The sequence below is a fragment of the Halichoerus grypus genome, chromosome 13 (assembly GCF_964656455.1).
Source record: "Halichoerus grypus chromosome 13, mHalGry1.hap1.1, whole genome shotgun sequence".
Taxonomy (NCBI): domain Eukaryota; kingdom Metazoa; phylum Chordata; class Mammalia; order Carnivora; family Phocidae; genus Halichoerus; species Halichoerus grypus.
Genome location: NC_135724.1, coordinates 71,873,370 through 71,900,231, shown reverse-complemented (window position 1 = coordinate 71,900,231; position 26,862 = coordinate 71,873,370). Strand labels below are relative to the sequence as shown.

Sequence of the window (26,862 nt, the reverse complement as noted above, 5' to 3'; positions counted from 1 at the left end):
AAATGAATATTTTTATTGTATAAACATTTAAAATTAATCTTAAATACCAGAAGGAGACTGACTATTTGAATTCCTGAAAGTAGCTGAGAATCATGGCATCCATCATTAAGCTACCCAGTGAGAAAAGGGGGTCTGGCATTGTGTCACTGAGGGCAGCTATTGAAAAAGATCAGAAACCTTCAAGTTTATCCAGGATAAGATGCTGGGATAAACTAGTGGCAATTGCATTTCTTTCCAGTCTTTTTCCCCATGTATCTTTCTAACATTGTTCAGATCTTATCACATAGGCAATTTTGTTTTTCCATAACCTGCTGTTTTCTCAGCACTACTTTTGATACAAACATTTCCCCCCATGGTACTAACCATTTTTTGTAATCATCATTTTCAAATGATTGTTTATTAACCAGCCATTTAGGCTGCTTCCACAATTTATATACATCTTTTTGCATTAAGCTGCTGAGGCTTACTTTGTTAGATATCTTCCAAAAAGTAGAATTACTGGTTTAAAAGATATAAACATTTTTAGGCTTTTGGTAAATTCTAGTAATTTTCCAGAAAAGTTCTGCCATTGGTATAGAAAAGTAAGAGTGAGCCTTGGAATCAAGATCTTCTGATTCTAAATCTCAGGCTTTTTTTTTTTTTTTTCTGTGCTGGTTTTCTTCTTGTGAAATGGAGACAAGTGTATGTGTCATGATCACAAGAATCAGAACTGTGTCCTCAATAAATAGCAGTAGTTCTTGTTATAATGAAAGAAGATTTGCAGAATTCCCCTAGGAAATTGTCTTTGTTCAGTCACCCACACTAGCCCCCACATTGGAGCACAGTCTGCCCTAACTAGTTCTTCTCAGTCTGACGGCTGGCTGACTTTTCCCAGCAGCTCCTACACAGTCTGAAATGGCCCTTTTCTCCCTCAGTGGCATGAAGGGATTTGTCACTTTGATCGTCAGCTGGTATCTGGACTTCAGATATTTCTGGACTGGTATCTGCCCATGTCCTTCCTTCTCTGAGCCCTCTTGCTCCTCCCCCACCCATCCTACATCTTCAAGTCCTAAGGGTGTTCCAGGGTCCTACTCTAATGGCATCTTCTCTGACCTGGCTGGCACATCATCCTTCTCCAAATCATCAGAGAATTTATTTTCCCTTACCTCCCATGTTATATTCTCTCTTGTGGTACCAACATCTGTTTAGGTATATGTCCCATGTCCTGTTCAACTCTGTATGCTTAAGCTCCTTGAGAACAGGAATTCAGTCTTTCTTAGCACACAGTAGCCACTCAGAATATCTGTTGGATGAATTAGTGGTTGCTCAGTGCCAAGCATTATTCTAGGTATTGGGAATACAGAAATGAATTATCTTTGCATGAATCCCATTTGCAAAGAAACCTGATCTCATATGAGGAGATAGATTCATAAAAAGATGATGCAAGAGTAGAAATATGCACAGAACAGGGAGATGGCACAGAGGGAAACACAGCGATGGAGCCCTGGGCTCCACAGCCTGAGCAGTTCAGGATTGGTCAGCTCTACCAACTTCACAGCTATGTGACAATGGCAGTTACTTAATATCTCTGGGCCTCAGTGAGAATAAAATAGTAGCTACCCCTCTGGCGCAGTGCATGGTACATGGTAGTGATGTAATAAATGAAAACTCTCTTCTGAAGGAACAGAGAAAGCTGTACAGACAAGGGGCTATGTGAACTGAGCTTTTGAATAAAAATTCCTCAGGTATGCAAGAGATAAGGACTTAACAGGCAGAGGAAACTACATGAATGAGCAAATAGTTTATCATCATCCAAAAACAAAAAAACAAAAAAACCCACAAGCCCTGCCACTCGTGGAGCTTGTGCTCCTTAACATGACACCAAAACATTCAGCAGGCTCAGGGCACAGATTTTGACTCAGAAGAGAAAATCAGAAGAGAATGCCCTTGAAGGAGAGAGGGAGATGTCAATAATCACGCAGTTTCCTCTCCAGTGTTGCCACAGGCTTCGACCTCTGCCTGGTATGGACTGGCCATGGGGTAGGGCACCAGATTTAGGGAGGGCAGCAGATTTTCCCTGAAGCAAAAATAAGTTATTTTCCTGTTGTACCCATCCACAGTGATACAAAGAAGCTTTATTCAGAGGCACCTACCTCCACACTGCCCTGTTCTCAAAGGAAACATGTTTTGTTAGGACAGATTTCTTCTCTTAGATAAATATTTGGTATTTCCCTTCACAGCAGTTTAGCAAGAGATGCACATCCAGACATTTATTGCTCTGCCCTCCTCCTCTCCACCCACAGGGAGAATGCTTCACGGGGTCTAAAGGCATCCTGCACTCTTGGAGAGGTTCAGAGGACGGTCAGAGGTAGCCATGAGAGGGGGGAGGGGAGTGTGTAAGGACTAGAATTCTGGAGGCTCTGCTGCCAGGCACTCGGTAGCCAGGCACGATTATGTAAATTGGAGGAAATCCCACCAGCCTGCTTTCTCCAAGGCCCAGAATGGATTTTAGAGATGCTGGTGATAACTTTAGGGCAAGTTTTAGGTAACTTCAGGATGAGTGCTGACTACTATCATTCAAATGTAAGAGGGGGCATGACCGTGGAATTTCCTCCTGCAAGGGGCACTCAAGAGAACTGTGAAATTCTGAATTCACTGCCCAAGCTAGCAGCCTGGTGCTTCATCCCTGGTGCTTCAGAGTCCAGACCTTTCAGAAAAGTCAGAAAGCAGAGATAAATCAGCCCTAAGGAAGAACTGGAGCAAGCAGTAACAGGATTCATTCACCACTCCCTACAACGCCTTCCTTTTGCCAGCTCCCTGACTACCCTTTCCCCTTGACCTTCCTCCTCTACTTCTACCCTCCTCTACTTCTACAAACAAAAGGACCAGAAAACAGGATAGGTGACCTGGGCAGGCCATTCTTGTTCTGAGCACATTAGGCCCGTCTTTGCATAGGCTCTGGAGTTCTTGGAACGACCTCGGTTGGGGGATGTGGCATTGCACTCTGCAGGGATCGATGGATTGATCCGCAGACCAAGAAATCACAAGCTCTGGGTGTCAGAGCAGCTTAACTCACACAAACCGTGAGCCCATGGTAGGCTGGGACCCCCGTCTGGGTGAAATCCAAGATTTGAAATCCGGGGAGGGCCTGGAGAAATGCCCTTGGACAGTGGTCAGCAAACTCTAGCCGGGGGGCCAAATCAGGCCTGCCAACCTGTTTTTGTACAGCCTGTGAGCTATGAATGGTTTTTACATTTTTTAATGGTTGTGGGAAAATCAAAAGAATAATATTTTGTAACATGTAAAAATTATATGAAATTCAGATTTCAGCATCCATCAGTGAAGTTTTATTGGCACAAGCCATGCCCATCCATCTATGTATTATCTGTGCCAGACTGCTTTTACACAAGGGGCAGAGCTGAGTAGCTGTGACAGAGACCATAGGCCCACAAAGCTGAAAATGTTTACCCTCCGGCTCTTTACAGAAAAAGTTTGCCTATGTTCATTTTTAGGAGGGTGTAGTCTGGTGAGGGAGATAGTACAGGTTTTTGAGTATTTCCTAATGTGCTCATAGATACCAGTCCATGCAATCCTCACAGCAGCCGTGTGAATGAGAAACTGTTACCCTTGTTTTCCACACCAGGAAAAGGAGACACACCTGCCAAAGGTCACCCAGTTGGAAAGTGGTGGCACTGGGATCTGCACCCAGCTGGCTGTCCCTGGAGATCCCCGTGAACCAAGGCACAGTGGTGACGACCCAGGAGAGCAGCAGCAATGAAGGCTGTGGAAAGGGTAAGATTCAGATGCCCAGAGCTGCTGAGGAAGAGCTTTCCAGGCAGAGGGCATTCTGTGGGTAAAGGCCTGGCCCTGGGAATGAATGGTGTGCACGGAGAATGGAAGGAGCTGCGTGGGAGCTCCCAGGACAGCTGGGGTCAAGCCGTGGCACTCCTGAGTGCAGGGCAGCAACGAAGAAACAGACTCTGGGCCTAGGTTCAGGTCCTCGGTGCACCACTTAAAGCTGTGTGTTTGGGGTGAGTTGCTTAACTGTAAAAATAGTCCCTAACTCTTTGGGCAGTTGTTAAGGACAGACTGAATTTAATATATGTGAAGTGTTTAGAAGGGCATCTGGCACTTAGTAAACACAACATATGTTGTTATTATTAAGGTTATTATTGTCAGAAACTGGATGTGATTTGAAGGTTGGCATAAGTAAAGGCCTGATACATGAAAAATGAAAGCACAAGTGGGGACTTGTGCTTGGGGCATACCAAGTAGGAAAAGTGGGATTGGAGCCAGGGAAATACAGAGGAGGCAAGTTGCTGTGAGTCAGTTTTGGGGGTCCCCAAAGGCTCTAGAGGGACAGAGGCAGAGAGCAGGAACAGAGGGGGCCAGGGAAGGGGCTGAAGTTCATTCTCATGCATGGGGAGCCTGGCTTTGTGCCCAGCACCTGGTATACGTTATTAATCCTCACTACAACCTTTCCAAGTCAGTCCCCCATCATCCCCACTTTACAGACAAGGAAGCCAAGGCTTGGAGAACTGCCAGAATTGTAAAAAGTATCTCACAAAATATATCCTGAGACTGGCCACAGCCCCAGACCTGCCAGGCCCCCAGGTCCCACCCACTTCTGCCTATCAGTGGTCAGATTTCTCGGGTAGCCCTGTGCACCAGGGTTCCTTGGTGCCACAGGACTTCATTAATCTCTGCCAGGGGCAGAGATGGGTGATCAATGCTGTGGGGAAGTGAGACCAGTGCCCAGTCTTTGCCCAGCCTATCAGGTAGTGGCTGGATGGGTTCCTGGTATGACAGCTCTGCCTGGAGCAAGTGACTTGAAGTGGGGTGCAAGTCACCCCAGAGGGTCACCTAAGCATGAAGAGTGCTTACTCACAAAGGGTCTCTGGGCACTCCTTCTGGCACTGACCCTGACTTCCTCCATGGCTTTCTTCTGCTGCACTGTGTAAACCCTTGTTCTGGGGGCCTGGCAGGGTAAGGGCCTGCTCTGTGCCAAGTGTGGTAGTGGGCATTTACATGTGTGTAAAGGCACGGTCACTGGAGCTTGGGAGTAAAGGTTCTGGAGTCAGAGGACAGACCTGAGTTTGTACCCTGGCTCTGGCACTATGTGACCTGGGGCAGAGGTGGGAGGTGTTTGCTGATCTGCAGGAGGAGAATTGTAATGGAACCAACTTCACAGGTTGTGCTGAGAATTGGGCACAGAAAATGTTAGCTCATGATGGTCTCCCTTAATCTTCATGCCTTTTGTACTGATGAGGAAACTGAGGCTCAAAGATTTGCCCAGGGTTGACAGCAGATGGTAGAGCTGGAGCTCAGGCTCTTTACCCTTGACCATGGCAAAGTCATTCCACTTTTATGCACCCATGTTCTGCACAGCTTTCTTCCCTGTGGCCTGACAGGCACAGGTATACAGAGGAGATCGAGGTTGGGGGGCATGCAGGGGACCTCCTCTTGCTGCTCAGGCCTCCAGGTGAGTAGTGCTTTGTAAGGAGCAGCCTGCTTGCTTTGTTGTTCCCCTCCTGCCATGCACAGATACTGCTTCCTGACTGCGGCCCCTGCCTGTCCATGGACATGATCAGGGGCTTGGAGGAGGGCAGGACTAATAATGTTTCCAGTTCAGGGCCAGGTTCTCTGCTGTAACGCTTGATGGGTGCTATCAGCTGGCAGATCTTGTGGTGGTCACAAGGCCACATTCACAGGGCCTCAGCAGTTTAGGGTTACCCTTTCCTCTGCTACTGATACCAAGGGGCCTGAGCCTCTATCCCACACACTCCACAGAACCCGGCAACTTACCCAAGATTTCATGTAGATGGCTTAGAGGTTTTCTTTTTTTTAATCCAGCTCAGAGTCTTTGCCTTAAACCAGAGCAATGTAATTAATGGTATTAATGTGGGTCTAAATCATTTTATGCTTTGTTTATTCCTCCTGGTCTGTGTTTATTTTTCCCTCCTCTATCACTTCTTTTCCTACTTGTTTGGAGGTTACATGCTGTTTTGCTTAGTTGAAGGGTTTCCTTCTCCTTGAGGTTTCTCAAGATGACCAGGCTGCTTTAAGTTGGCCAGTCCCCTCTCCCTGTAATTCTTGCTCCCATTAATTCTTCCTTGTGTTCATTTCTTGCCTCTTGTTTGCTGTCCTCTTTCCCCCTTCTCTTCATACATTCACCACAAAGGGTGCAACAACCTTTTACTTAACCCTGTAGGTAAAGGGGGTTGAGGGGGATTCACGTTGCTGAACTTCTTAGAGCCCAGCCCCTTGGCCATGAGAATTCTCTCCCTGCCCATGTCCCTCCTTAGGTCTTAGCTGGTCGCTACACTGGGTCCTCTCTAACTCCAGGTCTTCTCTCCCAGAGCCCCAGTCCCTGCCCCTCACCATCCTGGACCACCCTACCTACCCTCTCTCTGTCACTGTCCCCACCTTGCCTGGTTTTTCTCCCTGGCCTTCTAGTTACCTGAACTCATGGTTAAATCTGCTTACTTGTTAACTGTCTCTTTCCCGATAAGCTCCACAAGGGTGTCCTGCTCACCAGGGTTGTCTGAGGCTGGGGCTGGCACACAGCAGTGAAGACAACAGGAGTGAATATTTGTTGAACAAATGGGTGAATGCTGGCAGCTGGGTCCTCAGTGGGAACACCCAGCTATCAGAGTGGTCCCAGTGCAGCTGGTACAATGAGGAGGAAGAGAAGTCTCCTGGGATCCCACCCCCCACCCCAGGTGCCCACCCTCTGGGTCCTAAAGGGCCCCCCACCTATGGCTGAAAAACCGGACTCAGGGGAGCAGGTAGATTAATGTACTAACGTTTTTAATACAGTCTGATCAGATCAGTTCACATCACCAGGTCAACCTGGGCCTGCTCACGTGACACAGCCGAGGCACACAGTGTCCCCACCTACCAGCTCTCCTGCCTTCCTGGCTACCAACAACACTGAAACCCCCTACACCTCCCTGACCAGACTGGCATTTTTAAAATTTTGCATAAAACTATTTCTTCCATAGACTTCAAACAATCAACTAGCCAAGTTAATTATGGTACATCTAAACAAAGTTTAATACTAACCCTAATGTGTGACTGCGGTTTACAAAGAGCTCTGTATCACCTGGGATAGCTTTCAGTAGCAATTCACTACAACTGGTCCTAAAAAATAATAACAATAATAATAATAATTAGAGAATTAAAACCCAACAGCAAGTTGAATGGTTAAAATCACATAAGAACTGGAATTTGGGGTGGGGGTGTCCTCAATAGCTGAGCTTGTCCTAGTAGCAAAATGCCAGCCTCCAGGTAGGGCTCAGAAAGGTCTGGGGCCCTCCAGGTCAAGGGTCAAGCTCAGGGGCTCTCAGAGGGCACTCACCCCATGGTCCATGGGATGCTGTAGGCTTCCAGCTTCCTTGAAAACAGTTGGGCATCAGCATTGTGTAAGTGTGTGGAGACCCTAATGTGGTTTCTCTTGAAGGATATGAGAAGGGGGAGGGGACCCAAATCACTGAGGTCCCAGAATGCCATCAGGTGTGGGTTTGGGATTGGGGTCACTAAGAACTGAGCACCAGGAATTCCAGCTTCTGCCCATTAAAGAAACCGGGACTGGTGTTGCCTTGGAGGCCTATGTAGTGTTTTCTCCCCTTATCCCATACCAGGTCTCGCAGATATTCCTGCAGAGTATCAGATGAGAATCTATTTCTAAAGACCACTGAGAGGATGGGTGGTAGAGTGGGGGTGGGTGGGGTGATAGGGTGGGGGGAAGGGGGAGTTAAAAACGAATAAAAATCTCTCAGCTACAGAACCCAAAGACATTACTTTCCTCCGCATTCACAGCATTTCTCAGCAGTCCCCGGTGGCCATTTCCGTGGGGACACCGCATCTGCCTCACTTCCCCTCAGGCCCCATGGGTTGCTGGTCAACCTCAGGATCTACTAAAGATGATGCAAACGCCGACTGAACAATCTGAAACCCAAAGGACTCGAGGAGAGACATGTTCTGCTGGGGAGAGAAAGGTGAGCCGAGGGCAGGACCCAGGTCCCCCAGGGGGCCCCCGAGGGCCCGGACATGCACCTTCTGGATGTGTTTGTTCAAGTAGGACTTAGAGCGGAAGAAGCTCCCGCATTCAGGGCAGGGGTACTTCTTCTCCCCATCAGACTCCATTTTGTTTTTGGGGCCTGCCATGTCGCAGGAGAAGGAGCCGTTGGCGCTCTGCTTCTCGGGCGTCTTCAGGTCACTGGCGTCCGAGAGGTCACCGTAGGAGTCGGAGCTCTCAATCGGATCCTGATGTGAGCATTTCTGGCCTTCTAGGAAAAAACAAAACACACAGGACAGATGAGGCCAGGCTTTGGAGATGCCCCCTCCTGGAGGGGTCGGGAAGGGCCAGCTCACAGGCCTGTGGAGGGCAGCGGATGGCCAGCCACCGCCCTGGCAGAACCCCCGGAGGTTCAGCTGGTCGGTCTGGGAGCCTGGTGTGCCTATGGGGGTGAGACAGCAGGGCCCTGGGGCTGCCAGCCTCCCTCGCCGCGGACTCTTCATGCAGGTGCACGTGTATGGCTCACCACCATCTCAGCCTGCTTCGAGGAAGAGGGTATGGAGAGGGGACCTCCACTGCTTCCACCCAGAACAACATAGAGACCCCCAGCTCCTAGGCGCTCTGTTGGCTGCCCCTGGGGGTAAGACGGCTGTTCTGATGATGCTGAGCAGGTATATCAATGGCCTCACCTCCACACCAGACTAGCTGCACCCTAGCAAGGCAGAACCAGAGCCGAGAGGTCCTCAACCCAGCAGACCCCACTGATGGCTGAGACAGAAGCCAATCCTTTGCCCAATGCTGCCAACACAAGCCCTGCCCTTACCGCCTTCCTTCTGCCAAAACCTATCCAGGGCCAAGTGGCCAAAGCATAGAGATTAAAAAGCAACTTGGAACAACTCAGTCAGCTGACTGTCCCCACACAGGGCTCAGGACAAGCTGGGCCTTGAGGCAATCCTCATTGCTCTGCCTTGCCCTGCCCACACTGCAGTCCTCCACCAATCAGCAGCTTCCTGCCTGGGTTCAAAGAGCCATGCCGGGAAGGGAGGTCTGTGATGGGAGCGTGGAGCATGCCATCTCTGCCATCTGCCAAGCCCCTGGCATCATCCCCAAGGCAACAACGTGAAATACCACAGAACACCCTGAATCAACAAGTGAAGGTGGGGCCTAGGGAGCTCTCTGCAGACCAACTCCAAGTCAGAGGCAGTCACGTAGCTCATTTATCGCCATGCATCTCACAAATGCAGCCAGAGGCCCTCCAGAAAGGACCGCTCACAGCAACCAGTCATCCCTATAGAGGGGGAAGCCAGCCCTTGGCTCCCCCTTGCCCACAGGGTGGAAGGAAAAGAAAGCATTCAGCCACAGCTCCACACCATCCTTAAAGGGCCACAGGCAATGGACAGGCCCAGAGTGACTCATCATGCAGGGCTCCTCTTCCAGCCTTGGGCCCGGGGCATCCCTGCAGGGCTCCAGACAGTGGGGGCAGGCCAGGAGCAAGGGAGGAGGGCTGGGGAAGAGGAGGCGGGGGCTGGATCTTGGCAGTGCCCTAAAGCCTCACTCACTGCCCTGGAGTGAGATACCCACTGTGACTTTTGTCCTGGAGGCCACTGCCACTCAGATCTCAGAGCCTCCTTGAGGCGGCCAGCAAGCCGGCAGCCTTCCCGCCTCCCCACGCCCGGCCCAGCGCCCCCACAACACAGTCTGCGCAGAGAAGCAAAGTGCAGAGCAAGGGGTCGCTTGCCTTTGTTGCCATAGGTCCTGGCGCAGTGGAACGCTGCTCCCCCATTCGGGATGGGCTCCTGGTGCCTGGAGACCTGGGGAAGGGGAACACCGTGGTGGGTTTTAACATGGACCTTTAAGTAGGAGGCAGAGGAGAAACCTAAACAAGACAAAAGGAGATGAGATCCCGCGGCCAGCACAGAGATACCTCTCTGCTTCCCCCACGCCTCTCCTCTGGCCGCTCTGGCTAGCATTCCCAGGTCAGCTGCACCTAGAAGGGGCCCCCTTGTTGGCTCAAGAACGGTTGCAACCACAGGAGCCACCTGGCTCAGGATGGGCGGCACTGTCCTCGAATCGGCTTCTCTGCAGAGCCCGCTCTGCAAGGCTGCGGTGGAGAACCGAGGCCGGCGGCCTGGAAGGGTGGCCTGAAATCCTGCTCCTGCCAGGACCAGAGGCCAAATGCCTCTAGGCTTGCTTGGTGCCTCAGTAGTGAGCGGTTGGAGAAGGTGTCCCACAGCCCCAGGTCAGCTGCAGAGACCATGGCTAAAAATGTCGTCAGAAAAGTCATGAGGCTCAAGGGCAGCCGCAGGACTCCAGCCAACAGAATGCCTGCTTAACACGTGTAAAGGTAAACTGCACAACAAACCGGATGGAGGCAAGATGAAATCCCAAAGGAATGCCTCTGGGAGTCTCCCTTCTTCTATCTAGCAGGACATGTTCTATTTTGCTACTTTCTCACTTTCAGAATAACTGGATTTAATAACTCTTCAGACCTTTTGAGGAACAAAAGAAATAGCAACTTATGTTAAAGAGGCTCAGTCGGATCTTATTCATGGTCATCTTTTTGGTTTGGTTTTGGAGCATCCATCAGGTTCAATTAAGGAAGAAACAGATAATCTTTGTCTTTATTTTGGAGGAGGGGCAATCCAGCGATCTTGAAACTGCAGCAGCCCAACCCAGATGCTCTGGTCAGTTTGAGCCAGGTGGTATCTCAGGCTGGGAAGAGTAAATCTTGGGTCAATTTCCACACCAGCCACAAGTCTGAGGACATAAAACCAGGTAGGCCAGTCAAAGGATACTGACTTGGGTTTTGCAGGAAGTTGTGTCATCCAACTCTACCGTGGTCAAGGATCAGAACATGCCTTCAGCAGGATCTGAAGCGTTTTAGCATAAGGTCCACTTGGAGCGCTAGTGCCCTTTAATCTACTCCAGATGTGGTTGACACATTCTCAAGTGCTTTTATTCCCCTTGAAAATTAGTCCTAGGATAACAGTGGGATCCACGCTTAACAGGTCAGAGGCTGCGGAGTACTGTGTAATGTCTGCACAAGACTTGTTTTTAAAAAATCTGATTTGGCATGGTCTTTCAAATGCTGCTGGAACAGTAATAAAGGTTCACTTTTAGCAAGTGATAATGGTGTGCCAGGGCCCAGCACGCTGCATGCGTTCTTCTGTAGAATTCCCCCAGCCACCCTATGAGCTGGGAATTATGAGTATACCTGTTTCGTAGATGAAGAAACAAAGAGGGTTGGTGAGGTTAAGTAACTTGCAGTCACATGTGGGGTTACTAGATGGCAGAGCCTGGCCTCCAACCCCAGGACCCTGTGCCACCATGTGGTCCTTAAACACTGAGCAGACTCTTCAATGGGCCCTGGCCCTGGAACCATCCCTTGGATTTCGGCAGTAGGTTCGTTATCACCATTCACACTTCTGTGTTTCTCAGCCATATTGGTGGGTTAGACTGGAAGCCGCTAGTAGACAGGAGCTAACCTGTGGCAAGCTTATTTAACAGACACTCCCCGGGCAATGGCAGTTGGTGGTTTTGGAGGAAAGGGGGACTGAGTGGATTTTCCTTTCTTTCCTGATGCAGCTACTTTATAGACCTGGCTGGTTTAAGAGGATCCCATATAAACATCCCTAAGAGGGAGGCTGCAGTCAGGAATGAGGAGACAAGGCTAACAGGAAAGAGGACCTTAGCCCTGCCCCTGGGATTGGTGCTGTGGCCCCTGGCAACCAGCATAAGATATCAGGACTTTCCAATGACACCGTGACTCCACTTTGGAAGGGATTTTCTTTTGCTTTTTAATCCCGGTGGAGCCTCTGAAGTGGTGTGAAGCCCTCTCCATGGTGTACCAGGGCAGGTCCACTGAGATTAAAGGGAACAGGAAAGGAGGAAAGGAGCACCAGGAATTATTATATTTACTCCTTGTGGGGAGAGCTCTAGTAGGGGAATACAGCAGACGCTCAATGAAAATTTGCTCTGTTTTCCTGAAAAACAGTCTGAGGAACACTTGACTTTACCCCAGCTGCAGACTGTACTATCTATAGCGAAACCACATGGCAGGGTGGTAGGAGTGGATCCACAGCTGCCACTTACAGCCCAGAACTTAAACACAGAGCAACTCAGCAGCCAAGTGTTGGGATAAAACAGAAGTCGAGTTTCTGAAAAGAACATATCTTTGAAGCCAGAAATGTTTAGCCGGAATTCTGAACTCACCTGCCCATTCACCACTGATTAACCAAGAACCAAAGAGGCAGCTTGATCCAGGCACCAGAACGATGAAGACAGTGAGCACACATGTGACTTCACTACAGCCAACAGGTCAGTCACCCTCCCTCGCACTCCAAAGATGAAGAATTTACAACCAAAGGCTACTGTTCCTCCACTGCATTTTCTTGCTTGGTACGTACACTGCAATTCACACTCCAGAAGTAAATCTCCTTTTGCAAGTTTCACATCCACACAGGGGTCAGGGACTGCCTTCTTCTTGTCCAAACCCTGACAGGGTCATGCCCAACAGAGCTGTGTTGGAGGGAGGCACTAAGTAGGTCTGTATCAGCTCAGTCCAGGGGTATGGCAGGCTGTCTGTGTCCATGACTGGCACTGGTGATAACTTGTGTGCTCACCTCTGACCGGGGAGAAGGCTTCTTCTACCTTTAAGCAATGATGTTTGAGTTCAGATGTTGTCTCTGTCAAAGGCAGACTTCCAATAAGCTATTCCTCTTTCTCATACCAGTACATGTGAATATACAAAGGCCCTGCTACAGAAATTTAAAAAGTAAGGAAGAAAATCATGGTGATCTACCAGGTCCTTCTCTCCTTCCCACCATTCAACTCAACTCATTTCCTGGATTCGCAAATGAGGAAACAACCTTTTCTAGCCATCATAACTCCTTCCACTGCAAATAATCTTCCTCTACAGATGGTATGCCCCACATCCTGGTATGTCTCTAGGACAAAGACAAGGTCATCTGTCTCAAGTGTGTGGTGAGAGCAGCCAGGCTGCCTCCGTTCTTTCTCATGCTTCATGAGGAAGAGTCATTTGTATGGCAAAGACTGGCAGATCTATAGCAGTTAAGTTGACTGCTTGAGAACTGTTGGGATTGAAGGGGTTCAAAGGGCACCGGATCCAGCCTCAACCATCTGACCATCTAGCTGACATCAGCCTTTGCTTGAACCCTTACGGAGATAAGTACATTCCTTTTTTTTTAAGATTTTATTTCTTTGACAGATAGAGACCTAGTGAGAGAGGGAACACAAGCGGGGGAGTAGGAGAGGTAGAAGCAGGCTTCCCCCCCGAGCAGGGAGCCTGATGGGGGCTCGATCCCAGGACCCTGGGATCATGACCTGAGCTGAAGGCAGACGCTTAACGACTGAGCCACCCAGGCGCTCCGGTAAGTACATTCCTTTATTTGTGCACCTCCTCCTATATCACAGCCTTGGTGGTGGGCAGAGTGAAGGATGACCCAGAGTTTGCTGCATTCTGATTCCAGGGGCTTGATGTCTTTGGTATCCTTCTCTTCTGGACAAACTACCTTCCTCTTCTTTTTCTTTTTCTTTTTTTCCCTCAGGAGTCGTCTCCTCCTATTTCTGCCCAATAAATGAGTCTTGAGGTAGAATCCTGTTCCTTCTCTTCTGATAAAGACCAAAATTGTTTGCTCTTCCCTTTGTATGCCTAGGGAGGGCTGGACCAGAGCCCTCTTTTGTCTTCTTGGAGGAATGGGACTTCCCATTCTGACTCTGGGACCCAGAGGTATTCAGCCTATGATCCAGATCTAGGCTTGGCTTTACTGAGAAAAGATGGGCTCTGGTTTAACTCTTCTGGCTCCCCGAGCCCAGTCACAGGGCCTGTGGCTGCGGCCCAAGTCATGACGTAGAACAGTAGTTGGCTTTGCCACATCAGCTGTCTCCGAACTGGGTCGACTTTCCCTGCTGTTCCCTGCTGCTCTCAGCTCTTCTCTCCTCCTGAGCTGGGCCCCCAGGGGCTGTGGCCCTGGGTCTCCCGTCCAGTTCTTGCCCCACTCTGCAATCTGAGCTAGGCTCTGAGTTTCATCATTAACATCCTTCTCCACTCTCACTGGTTTCCTGCCTCTGGTCTCTGACCTCAGTTCTCAGATGGAGAACCTCAGGCTTGAAAATTTGACCAAGCACCTGCTGACAGCATGTTGCCAGTTTAGTTATTTGTGAGGCGTTGGTGAGGGGGAAGGGGATGCTGTCAGGAAGCCGGGTTAGGATGAAGTAAGATAAGAAACCATCTTTTTCTAGAGCTGGGGCAGCCACAGTCAGGATGGTCAGCCACAGCCTGATAACTCCCTACACGCACAACCCCACAGCTCACTACTCAGGGGAAGCTCCTGCCAGGAAGGGTTCGACTGACGTGTCAGAAAATAGGACAGACGCTTCAGCAGTTTTTATGACCACCTCCCCGCTTTCACAGCAGGTTTCCTGGTGGTACAAACATCCATATCCAGTGGGTTTCATGGCAAACCCCAGGTATGCAATCCCAGGGAGGGACCCAGCTCCAGGGCACCAAGAACACCCAGCTACTCCGCAGTCTCCCTCCACCAGCGACCTCAGGGCACATGGAGACAGCACAGGCACCCAAAGATTCCAGCCAAGGACTGCAGGGGTGTTGTGCCTGGTCCAAACCAGAGAGTCAGTGAGCTGTGTCTTTCCTAACACGGTTACAGAGTGTAAGGACGGGACCTCCCAGTGTGCAGCTCCTTATGGGGAGTTCAGAGAACTTTCACCTACCTTGTCTCCTGGGACCATCATGACAACCCTGTGAAGTGGGCAAGGTGGGGTGTTCTTAACCCCTTTTAAGTGATGAAGAAACTGAGGCTTAGAAAGGGGAAGGGAGAGCTCAAGGTCACAGAGTAGGGCAAGGTAGGAGGGGTGTGGACTAAACCCTGGGTCCCCTGACTCCAGTTCAGTACTCAATCCACTAAGCCATACCCAAGACTTACAGAGGCATTGGGACAAGACTGTCCCAGGAGAAAAGACTTCCCAGCAACGTCCGCACCTGGCCAAAGCAAGCGCATCGTGCAGAAGCATCTTCACACCCACCACAGACGGCTGCCCCGACCTCCTTCCGCACAGATCCGGCGCAAGCCTCCTCCGCTGACACTGTGCTTGCACAGCACAAACCTTAGCCCTCCAACCACCAACAAGCCCTGGCGGAAGCTCAGGGGCAGGCCTGACTCCATCAACACAGCACTGGGGCCACAGAGCCAGACTCTACCTAGGCCAACCTCAGCCTCAAGCACGCTGTCCTGCGCAGAGCACCTTCCACTTTCCTGTCTCATCAAGACCACCGCCTACCTGGGTTTGGGCTCTTTTCCGACCATTTGTTAGAAACTTTCTGCCCCTTGTCCATCTCCAGACTCAACCTCCTTCCCTGGTTGTTGAATTTCACACGCCAGTGAATCAGCCAGCAAAAGCTCTCAAGCAGGACCCCTTTTTTCCCACCTCTTGGGGCCTAATGACTCTCCCACTGACCTCAGTAGTTCAGTGGTGTCTACGAAATGTATCCAATCGTGCCATCCGCACAGCACATGTGTTAATGAGCCCAGGCTTGGAAACAGCACTCTCTCCTTCCGTTCCCATTTGCTGATCTCCTGGGAACTCCTATTCCAAGCATCCCAAGGATGGGAAGGAAGAGGTGTAGCTAGCTGGGTGATGAAGGTGTTTATTGTTCAGTGGGAAGGGAGGGCCAGCCGTGCAAGGAGTGGAGTCTGAGGCAAGGTGATCAAGACACCCCTGGCCTCCCACACAAGCTCAGGCCCAGCCCCTGGAAGTGAGGAAATAGCAGGGAGATTACCTCGGTTACAGATACTGCAGAAGTTGCTGGGCCCCTCACTGTGCTTCTTCAGGTGGTCTGCCATGTAAGCTGCCCGCAAGTACTTCCCACACACCTGGCAGGGCACCTTATCTTCATGACAGGCCAGGTGGGAGCGCAGACGGTCTCGAGTGGCGAAAGAAGCATTGCAGGTCTGAGGGCAGAAAGGAAAAGAGGATGAGGTGAAAACTGGCATTACACTCCTGACTCCCCACCAAGCACACCAGGAAACAAAAACTGTTTCACAAGGCCAACACCTGGAATCCCTGTATAAAGAGAGCTTTACATGTGGCCCATGCTTCTTCCCCAGAAGGCAAGCAAGCTGCTCTTATTTCCCATGATGCCTCCTCATGAGACACCTGAGTTGGGATTATTGGTTCCAAATGGCCACCGCAGCATGCCCAGACATGGTACACTGTCACACTCTTTTACAAAATAAAGATGAGGCATTTGTTTGTTCTTAAACATGAAGAGTTGACTTTAGTTGCACTGACTGTAAGTGAATGTATAGAAGTAAGCTGGCATATGAACAGATCCGTCTTCCTGTCCTCCATCCTGGGTTTTCCCTACTTGCTTTATACAAAGAATTCAGTTTATCCACTTTATTAAAAAGTGACCTTAGTCTTGGCCACAGGGAAATGGAAAGGAAAGGATGGACAAAGCACAGAGATTACTCCTTATAATATTCTTGTGAGTTTGTATTGAGAAAGCAGCCCCTAAAACGATAGCATCGACTCTGCTAATGTGAGAATTAGCAGAGCGAAGGAAGGCCACATGATTCAGAGCATTTGTGGGACGTTAAGCTGCGGAAGTGCTGGCAATAACAAGAATGATACCACCCCACATCGATCGAGCATGCATTCTATGCCAGGCAGGTGCCATGATAAGCCTGTCAGAGGCACTGATCTCATGCAATCCATCCTTACAGGAGCCCTCTGAGGCAGGCTGTGTTATTACCCTCCGAGAGAATGTGGCCATAGAAAACTGTGGTGTGAGCACCAACTCCTAGCCAGTTCCCAGGAGCTGAGGGTCAGCACCAGCACTCTGGGAGGCAGCCCCAGGTCCCCAGGCATTTCCCACCCCTGAGGCCTTGACTCAGTCTCAGTCCCTGACCTCCAATGGCCCTTCCTCATCTAGGGCCTTGCCCAGGCACCCCAGCCTTGGAGGTCACAGAATGTCAGGGAAGTCATTGGGGGAGTTCAGCCTAGAGACTTTCAAAACTATTTTGGTTCCATGGAGGTGTTTCAGAGGTTCATGTCAAGTCTGACTAATTTTTCTATGTGTGTTTACTATTTAGAACTCCCACGAGAAAGCAACATTCCCCTCTAAGTGCATTACAGAGCGAATATTAACCCATTGGAGAAGACCCGCCACCCCATTAACTCACTAGAATGGAGCTGCTCCTGCCGTCTCTGTTTAACAGAAGCACCTCCTGAGACCAGGACCTCAAGGTAAATGTCTGAACACCATCACCACGTATAAATGTTTATCTCCTTACTGTATACGGTCAAAGCAAGAAACCAGTGTATGCGATACTGTGGAGGCCAAAGATTCTGCTGTTCCTGCTCCAATCCCAAATGTTTGTGAGCATCAGGGCTGGCTCTGCTGCTCTCAGTCATTGTCTCTAAGTGACTGCTACACATCTGAACAGCATACCTTATGCTAATGAAATACTGTCTTTATCTGTTTCATGCATTGAGTTGATTCATTTGACAAATGAGGAAGCCGAGTTTGGAGAATGACTGGCCCGAAGCACACGACTCAGGTACTAGAGGAAGCAGCAGTCAAAACCTTGTCGCTGCCAGGCCAGCACCCTCCCTACCCTCCCGGCTTCCCTGAGGTCTGCCTCCCTTCCCCACCCCACAGCTGGGCAGACAGAGGCCTGGAGGGGATCCAGGCCGGCTGGGATGTGAACCAGCCCCTGAGCCTGCGCTTTTCCCATTTCCAGACTCAGCAGGGAGAGCTTCTGGTGGGAAAGGTACGGATACTTTTTAACAGTGTGCGCGGTGGCCAGGACTCCCCTGAAAGGGAGAGGTGACAGCATTTGTGCAGAGAAACTCTCGAGCACTTAGGTGACTCAGGAAGCATCCTGGGCGCTTGGTCTCATGGCCACTGGTGGGCCCCTCCTCAGTCAGGGACCTCTTGACCCAATCACAGACAACAGTGGGGGGAAAATTCCATCTTCCACCCAGCCCAGTGGCCCTGCAAACCAGAGCAAAGCCTGCCAAAAACACCCTGGGGGGAGAGGGGTGCACCTGACAAATTATCTGGGGGTCATTCACCAGCTATGCCAACCAGTGACCTGAGGACCAGCCCTCCAACAATGAGAGGCAGTGTGGTCTATGCCTAAGAACTCGAAGGAGCCAAACATGGACCAGGTGTAAGAAAATGCGGTGAAAGCACACATTCAGAATTTCATCTTCTGCAGTCCCCGGGAGAGGCGCCACTAGAGGGACGTGAAAGCGATGCCTTGTTTCTCCTGCCAACCTCCTTTTGGGGTCTGTCCTTTAAAGCACTGCCTGTCATACTGTGCTACCTAAAGATAATAGACAGCCAAACCTCAATTATCCACAAGTGGATTATCCATTTGAGGGATTAGCTAGGCAAAATTAAAATCCCAGACCAAGCTGACTCCCCCCCCCCCCCCATTGATTATCTTTCAAGGCATGAAAGCTAACTTTAGCCTGAGCAAACATAATTAGGAATGTAAATCTGCTGCTGGGGGGAAAAAAACCCCACAAACACAACAAAAACTTTCACTGTATTACAAAGCCAAGCTGGAGTTGGCTTCTCTGAGTCAAAATTGACCCTTCATGGCTGCAGTCCCCAAGGTTTTTTGTGGGGGAATTGTCAAAGTGTACAAGCCCGAGTCTAGGCCTGTCAGAAGTTAGACAACACAGAACATAAAGAGCCTGGTTACATGACACAGAAGAGTGGCCAAAGGAGAGGCAGATCTCAAAGAAGGGGACACCTAGAATCTGTATACTGGGGCCACTCAGGAGAAAGGCACTTCTCATCCTGGAGACAGAGAGAAGACAGAGCAACCCTGACGGGACAAGAGCGAGCCAGCATAGCATGTTCTGATCACCCCTGATGTTCAGAATGGCCGCCACTTTGCCCTCCACCCTGTGCACAGGCAGCCTGTTGCTGTCAAGAGCACACCTGCCAGGTCCCAGCCCAGCCACCCTGAGCTTAGGTCTCCTCTGGTCTTCCCCACTCAATACTGAGTCCCAGTCATGCTCCCTTCACTCCCCAAATAGTTTCTCCCCATCCCAGAATGCCTAAAGCTTTTTTCCCCAAGGGCTGAGCAGCTCAGGAATGGGGCCCAAATGGTATCAGGGACACTAGCACACACCCAACCTTTGGTGGCCTTTGAAGTCTGGCAGCCTGGAGGTGGGGGGAAAGGGGGTGTGGTCTCAAGCAGTCTTTTTTATTATAGCCCTGGAAAAGTCTAACGGCAATACATGGAGGCCCACTGCCATTGGCCTCGCTGGCCCCTTCCTTCTTGGGGTGTCAGCTCCCTTGTTCCCACTTCAGTTCACTCCTTCTCTAGTGAGCTATCCTCCAGCCCAAACCACCCCAACTAGCCCCTGAGAAGTGGGGCCACTGCAAGTAATGGGAGAGGTCTTGAGTTGCTCTAGTCTCTTGGCTTCAGGCTGAACTCCATGTGGGGGAAATGTCCCAGCCCCACTGTGGTCATTAAGCCAGCAGCGCCTGAGGGCATCTGAGCCAGTTAAGGACACTCAGGCCAAGCCCTGAGGAGATCTGTGTGTCACTGACAAGCCTGAGGCTTCATACCCCAACATTCAGATGGTCTTTTCGCTCAAGCTGTGGCACCAGCCTCTGTAACTGGCCCCTTTTGTCGTCTGTGGCATCAGGAAGGGTGGAGAGGTATAAGCCCGTGCCCAGCTCTTGCCCAGGGAACCAACTCCCAAAGAGCCATCTCTTCACCTCTGATGCTTTCAGAATACACACCATGCAAAACAGATGCCCCTGCTGTTTAACCAAGCCCAGGCACACCGGCCAGCCAGCCCAGAGCATGAGAGCCAGCATGTCTTCACCTGCTGGGTCATCATTAGGGGAGTTCTGGCTAATGGGGCTGGAGGCTGGGCCAGCAGGTCTGTGTGTTGGAGGCGCGGGGCAGGGCAGGAGTGGGCTCCTTACGTACACCGTACACCGAGGGACAATGATGTCAGTGTTATGACAGAGACCAAGGACAAAACACACAAAGCCTCAAATGTTAGAATGAAAACTTTTATCATCACTCCTGTTATCCCCGCGGAGGCTGCGGGGGCTAAAGGGCATATCACTGGGATCCGGGTGGGGGGGAGGGGTCTACATCTGCTTTATCAGCCCCCAAAGCCGTATATTGGTTAAAGCTACTGGTTAGTCTAGTTCCTGAGTAGACCTGCTAGTAAACCTCAAAAACACAGAAGTCTAATTCATTAGCCAGAAATGAGAGCAGGACCTGTCTGAGTGGGAAGGGAAGAGGGCAGCATGGGTTGACCCAGTTGGAGTTGCTCCATTCTCCTCTGGAGGGGGATTCACCCCTACAGTGGGGGGAGGGGTGGCCAAGCCCCATTCTAGAAACCCCACACCTTGCAGGAGGTGATGCTAGGAGAGGGGAAGCACATAAGTCCGTGACTTGGTTCTTGGGAAAGCACCAACCCCTAAAATCACCCAGGCAAGGACAGATACCCGGGGGTGCCATCTGTTAAAGGGGGAGAAAAAGACAAGAGAACCCAGAAAGAAACCTGGAGGCCATGGGGGGACCCAGAAAGGAGCTCCTTACTACCCCTGGGGTCCCTGAGCTGGGAAAGACTCCAAATCATACAGGAAGGAGCTGGGCATGGTGGGCAGGAACCATTTTGCTGGCCTCTCCCAAAAGCAGGGGTCTCAGAGCAACCGCCGTTCCCATTCCCCTCCACAGAAAAACCCTCTCTGGGGAGGCCCAGGCTAGCCTACAGGCCACTGGGTAAAGGCCCGGCTGCCTTCTGAGGCAGTCCAGCCCTGCCTCAGATATCCCGGCGGGGCTGGGCAGAAGAGAGCGCTGCTGGAGTGTGCTGGGCCCAGGTTTTCGAGGGCTGGGAATGATTTTTTTAGAGAAAGGGAAAAGGCGGTGTCAGGAACCGAATGGGACGACCTCCACAAAGCAGGCTGGGCAAAGTCCCATGATGGCAGGTCGCTAGGAAGAGATTCCAGGGGCGGCAGGCCGCTGCTGCTCCCAACCCACACCTGGAAAAAGGGCAGAGAGTGCAGGTTACCCCCCCAGGCCATCGGGCACGCCCCCACTGCCCTCTGGGCTCCTCCTACTCTGCCAGGCTGCTCAGCACGCTACCTGGGAGAGTCAGAATGTGCTCTGTGATTAGAAAATCAGAGACAGAGAGAAGGCAGCGAGGCACAGACGGATCCCAGCATGCCCACCCTGGGTCGTCGTCCTCGGGGGAGGCCACCTAGCCTGGCTGGCTGTGAACACCGTCCACACCTGGCCCCTGGGGGCTCACTGCCTGACCTACAGCACGTCCATTCCTCCCTGCAGGTCTCCCTGAACCCTCCCTCCTTGCCACCAACAGAATAAGAGAAGCGGGTTATCCTACCAGACACTGTAACAAGCACCCCACCACTCTGTCTCCCCCTCAGATGGCGGGAACTTGGCATAGGAAGGGGGATAGCCAAGGAGAAGAAACCGGTGTTTTCCATCCACACAGGAATGCTCAGTGGCCAGGAGAGGAAATTCAATTTTCTGGGTAACACAGGGCCCCCAGATCTTGTTGAAGCAGACACACCAAGAGTGAGAATCTTGCCCAGCCTTCCCTAAACCTACTGCTACACAAAGAGCTCACGGGGAGAGGAAACCACCTTGCTCTCCAGTCCTTAGAAGCCCTGACTGTTTGCACACATGGTTCAGGGTGGGTAAAACAGGTGCCAGTGCACCTGAATCAGAATCAGACCATCCACTCTTATCCTCCTTCACTGTCGTTCCCACTGCCACCCCTCGTGCCCTAAGCTCAGGGGGACCCAGAAGGTCAGGCTGCCTGGCAGACAAGGGGAAGTGTTGTTAGCTGGACCACCAGGAGCTCTTTACAAACCCTTGCCTCTCCACGGTGGCTCCTGCAAACTGCTAGGAACCAGAAGCCAGGCCCAATGGGGAGCCGGTGCCCCCAGGACGACATGTGTGCAATGTGGCCCACCATCCAAGGAGCTGGCAAATGCCAGGAGAGGAAAAGCCAAGCAAAAGACAGAGACAGGGTGGGAATCAGGACCCAGCAACCAGGAAGGAGGGGACACCAGCGGTGGGGGGGAGGGGGCCAGGGGGAAGAACAAAGGAGGAAAGCAGACAAGGGTGGACGGACAGAGGGGGAGGTGTGCAAAGCGGTGGTGGTCAGTCAGCCAGCCCAGCACACACATCAGCTGGCTTGTGGCCGGGCTGTGAGAACAGCAGTGTTGTCTTTCAGCCCATCTCTGCCCTGGCCCCGACCCCTACCTGACACTTGTGAGGCCGCTCAGAGGTGTGCACCTGCTTGATATGTCCATTCAAGTGATCAGGCCTGGAAAAGAGAACCAAGAGAGACTTTAAAACAAGACCTCAAAAGATGGGGCCGCAAACTTGGCCAGACTCCCCACCCGTACCTGCACACACACGGATGGAGGGGACTCCCTCTTTCCCATCCCAGCATGACAAAGACAAAGTCACCACCCAGCTCCATAGGCCCAGGCCTCTCTACCCTGGTTTTTTCTAGAGGGGGAAGGGAAGTGAGTGTTTGTCTCTGACCTTGCCTACCCGTTCACCCCGCCCCCCACCAGGCTCAACCGATTTCTAGGACCAGAGGAGGTGGCTTTAGAATGAGACAAGACTGCCTTACTGCAGCCTTTCTGGGAGGGGGTATGTGTGATTCATTGTCCAGACTAAAGCCCCTTAGAAACTCAGTATTCCCCTCCCCCAGCCTCTCCCACCAGGGCAGCCAATGAATGCCACCCGGATGGAATTCAGTCCCCAGAGGCCAAGGGATAGAGCCGTAAGTCCCCAGCTGGGCTGGTAAACCAGATGCCCGCCAGAGCAGGTGGGCAGGGGCTGCCTGACCGGTAAGACTGGTTCCTGGTTGGGGCCCCTCCAAGGGAGTTCTCCATCCGTAGGTTCACATACACACAAGGTCCTCAGTATCCAGGCAAGTTAAAACCAGCCTTTTATTCTGAATACTCTCTTAAGAGGAAAAACAAAACAACCCTCTGCTCCCAAACAAGTCCTCAGTTCCCTATCAGGCTCACTAAAAAGTGAATCTAGAAAGATATCCTGCCCAACTCCTCTCTGTCCTGAAAACATAAAGGGGATCTATGGGTTCAGTTAGGCTCTGGAGCCACCAGGTCAGAGCAGATCAAAGATTTTGGTGCTAAGAGACTCTGGGTGCAGAACTCTGTGCCCCACGATCCCAGGAGGGTGTGAGGGACGAATCTTGAGTCTGCCCATCCAGGATGGCTAGTGCTCTGTGGGGGGGGGGCGGGGGTGGAATCTGGTGGCATGGAGTGTAAGGAGTCCCAGATGCACTTGTTTCAGTCCCTCCCTGGGCAGCCATTCATGCAGGGAAAGTCGCTGGAGGAAAAGCCTCCCGCCCCCAGAGGGGGCCCCACGCCTGGTGCCGGAAACACAAAGGGAGCCCAGGGAGAAGAATGGTGAGGCCCCGTGGCTGTGGCCTGAGGAATCCAGCCCCTTCCCAAAAGGCCCAAAGGAAGACAGACAGTAGGGCACGCCTAGTGCCACAGAACTTCCCTGTGGGAAGAGAAAGCAGCTCTTGGCCACAAAACCAGGGCCGTTAAAATACTCTCCCCAAACCTGATGTGGCCCTAGAGGGTCAAGTGACTCCCACAAATCCCACACCCCCAGATCTAAGCAAGAAACTGTCCCATGAGCCAGGAATAGGACAGGTCATGGGGTAGAGGGCACCATTCCTCACCTGGAGAAGCCTTTCCCACAGCTCTGGCAGATGTAGGGCTTGCCCACCGACCCATCGTGGGACCGCACATGGTAGGACATGCGATCTTTTCTCTTGAAACGCAGCCCACACACTGGGCAGGAATAGGGCTTCTCCCCCGAGTGGGAAAGCTTGTGTCGATTGAGATGGTACACATCACGGAAGATCTTGCCGCAGATCTCACATGCCACCTGCTTCCTGGTCCGGCTCCTCTTTCGGGGGCCATCGGGGTCCTCAGAGATGGGTAGCCCATTCTCACCCAGCCTTGGTGGAGGAAGGTCGATATAGCCCAGCTGGAGGCTGGTGACACCATGCTGGGCCTCATGCTGCCGGAGCCGGTTGGCATCAGTGAACACCTTCCCACACAGGCCACATGGAAGGATGCCCGCCTCCCTCAGGCCCCCTGGGGACCCGAACATTGAGTCCAGCAGGTTGGCCTTCCTTGGGCGGCCCCGGCCTCGCTTGCCAGTCAGGGGAGGGGCACTGGATGCCACATTGGGGAATGGGGAAGTCAGCAGTTGGGGGGATAGGGGTCCGGCCACCATGGGCAAGCGGTCCACCCCAGGTAACACAGGCAGGGAGGCCTGGCTCGCAATCGCTGCACCAGCGGCCCGGGCTGCCTCCTCCTCGGGCTGCATGCTGCCTGCGATGCCATTGCTGTTGGCTGCCAAGGCTGCCCCGTTGGTCATGTCCAAAGGGAAACCCAAGTCCGAGGTCCCAGGGGGACGAAAGAGCATGATGTCTGCCCGGGCAGGGGGCACCAGGATCTGCACATTAGATTGTTTGATGACTTCCTGGCAGATCTCAATGACCGACCTCATCAGTAGGAACTTGGCAGCCGTCATGAGCTCGGGGAAGCTCTCCAGGCGAACCACGATGCGGGAAGTGTAAGCGAAGTCCAGGATGTCCCCGAACACCTTGGAGCTGATGGTGTGCATCTCCAGCTCCCGGCTGCCCCCAGCCCCGCCGCCTGGGGCCGCCGCTGCGCCCCCCACGTCAGCGGGACCCCCGTCTGCAGCTCCGCCGTCGCCCAACTGGGCGCTGAACACCGACTCAAAGTACTCGCTGCAGGCGGCCAGCACGGCGCGGTGCGCTGGGAAGCTCTCGTCGCCCACCCGCAGGAGCACGTCGCAGAAGCGCCCGCCGTTTTTGCGCTGCTGGTTGAGGTTGTGCAGCATCTCTGTGCTGTGCCTGCTCACCTGGTAGGTGTAGCAGCCCGATGGGCCGCAGGAAGCGTCGTTCACCCGCTCCATGGCCGCCGCCCCCTCCCCACAAACCGGGCCGCGGCACTTGCCCGCCCCCCCTCCCTTCCCCTAGGCAGCGAGAAGCGGGGCGCAGCGGACGTATCTACACTCCCCACACGTGCCGGCCCGGGGCTCTGTAGTCTCGCAGGTGCGCCGAGCGCACACGCCCCCTGCCCGGATCGGTCTGTCTAGACCGCAGGGCGCACCACCTCCCACATAGCTGCCCCCACCCCTGCTGGACTGAGCGCTCCTCTCTCCTCTCCGCCGGCCCGCCTCCCCTCCTAGGTCTACCTCCGGGGGGTACGCGAGCAAAGAGGTGCGCCCCTCCTGCAAACGCGCCTGCCACCTCCCCTCCCGCCCGCCAGGCGGCGCCGGCGCGCAGCCAAAAGGGGCGCGCGCGCGCGGGGAGGAGGCGGAGGGGTCTGCCGCGCAGGCGTGCGCGCGCGCGCCGCTGCTTTTCCCGGGCCCGCTGGGGGCGCGCGCTGCGTCCCCTGCAAAGCGCGAGCCGGGGCGGGGGCGCCGGAGCGGAGGAAACAAAAGGCGAAGGCGGCGGCGGCGGGGCGCGCACGGGGGCGGCAGCGCGGGCCTGGTCCCGGAGCCTGGCGGGCGGTGGCGACGGCGAACGCTGGAGCGAGCGGGCGGTGGCGGCGGCAGGGTGGGCCCTTCCCCGGGCCGGGCGAAGGCGGCGGCGGAGCGGCGGAGCGGCGGCGCTGCGGCCCCGGCCTCCGTGTGTTCGGAGCGGAGGAAAGATGGCAGCGGCTGCACTTCCTCTTGCACTTTCACCCCTGGGGGGAGGAGAAGGAGGGGGCGATACCAACAACACCCCCCCCTCTCGCTTGCAGGGAAAAAAAAAAAGAAACGGCGAGCTCGGCGTGGGGGGCCCCCGGCGCCCCCGGCCCTGCACGTGCGCACCCAGATCCCTGGCCCGGGCCGCCCGGCGCTGCAAACTTTCCACTTTCTTTGTGCCGAGCGCCCCCCCCTCACCCAGCCGAGGATGCACGTCCCCCCTTCCCTATTTATACACCCCCCCCCGCAGCTCCGCTCCCCCCGCTTCCTGCCCCCCCTCCCCATTCCCCAGCTCCGCCAATGCTGGCGCAGACTGAGCCCCCGTCCGGCCCCCGCCTCCCCACCCCGCCCGCGGGGCCGGGGGCTACAGTCTCAGCCCCCCCGGACCAATGCAAACGAAGCGCCAAGCCAGCAAACCAGCTCCCACTGTCCCTCCCTCCCCGCCGAGAGTGGCGGCGAGCGGACGGGAGGGAGGGGTGAGGGACCGAGGGGTGCAGACCTGGGCCCCCCAGCCTGTGGTGTGCACCCGTAAGTCGAGCGGGCGTCGGTTACCCTTCGGGCCCCACTTTGATGCGCGAAATCCCCAGAAGTCGCCTGCGACCGCCTCCCCGCTCGCAACCCCGGCGAGGGCCCGGGGTCCTGGCTGGGGGCAGGCCGAACCTCCGGAGCTGCTTCTGCACCCCGCTCACTGACCGAACCGAACGGGCTGCGTGCCTGGGAGAGCTGGGGAGATAAGGCCATCGTCCAGCCTTTCTCCCAGACCACCACACGCTGAGCTTTGTGCCCCGGGGAGCGGGAAGTCACTAGCTCAGGGAGGCGACAACATAGAGGCAAGGGCGATGGACAGGAACGGGGGGTCTCCGCGCACCCCAGCAACCCCCAGGGAACCGGGGATACTGGCGGGCCCGGGGAGCGCCGTAAAGCCTCCTGGGGCCGGGAGCATCCCCAGCAGCCGCAGCCCAGCGAGTCGCCGAGCGCTCAAGCCACGGGCCCCACCGGCAGGCCAGGGCGCTTTGTCCCCGGCGGGCGTGG

General features: G+C 53.4%; 1 protein-coding gene and 1 long non-coding RNA gene across 8 annotated transcripts in view; one reads left to right on the top strand and one right to left on the bottom strand.

Annotated features, from left to right (window-relative positions):
• LOC118524405 (uncharacterized) overlaps window positions 1-17,518 on the top strand; it is a 34,609-nt gene extending 17,091 nt beyond the window's left edge. For both annotated transcript variants that reach the window (XR_013443459.1, XR_013443458.1), the window contains 3 exons: window positions 3,623-3,771; window positions 7,801-7,979; window positions 17,131-17,518. This is a non-coding gene — a long non-coding RNA (uncharacterized LOC118524405). The remainder of the gene's footprint in view (window positions 1-3,622; window positions 3,772-7,800; window positions 7,980-17,130) is intronic.
• Window positions 6,773-25,106, bottom strand: PATZ1 (POZ/BTB and AT hook containing zinc finger 1). Of its 6 annotated transcripts, none has more exons than XM_036074551.2 (5): window positions 23,783-25,106; window positions 22,318-22,381; window positions 15,816-15,987; window positions 9,738-9,875; window positions 6,773-8,270 (listed from the first exon to the last, which is right to left on the bottom strand). In XM_036074551.2, the coding sequence occupies exons 1-5, from the start codon at window positions 25,051-25,053 to the stop codon at window positions 7,852-7,854; spliced, it is 2,064 nt and encodes a 687-aa protein (XP_035930444.1). In that variant the 5' UTR covers window positions 25,054-25,106; the 3' UTR covers window positions 6,773-7,851. The 6 variants fall into 6 exon arrangements, with proteins under 6 accessions (XP_035930444.1, XP_035930445.1, XP_035930446.1 ...); XM_036074552.2 differs by having other exon boundaries at window positions 6,773-8,267; XM_036074556.2 differs by having other exon boundaries at window positions 8,097-8,270; window positions 9,738-9,810.
• Window positions 25,107-26,862: the final 1,756 nt, after the last annotated feature.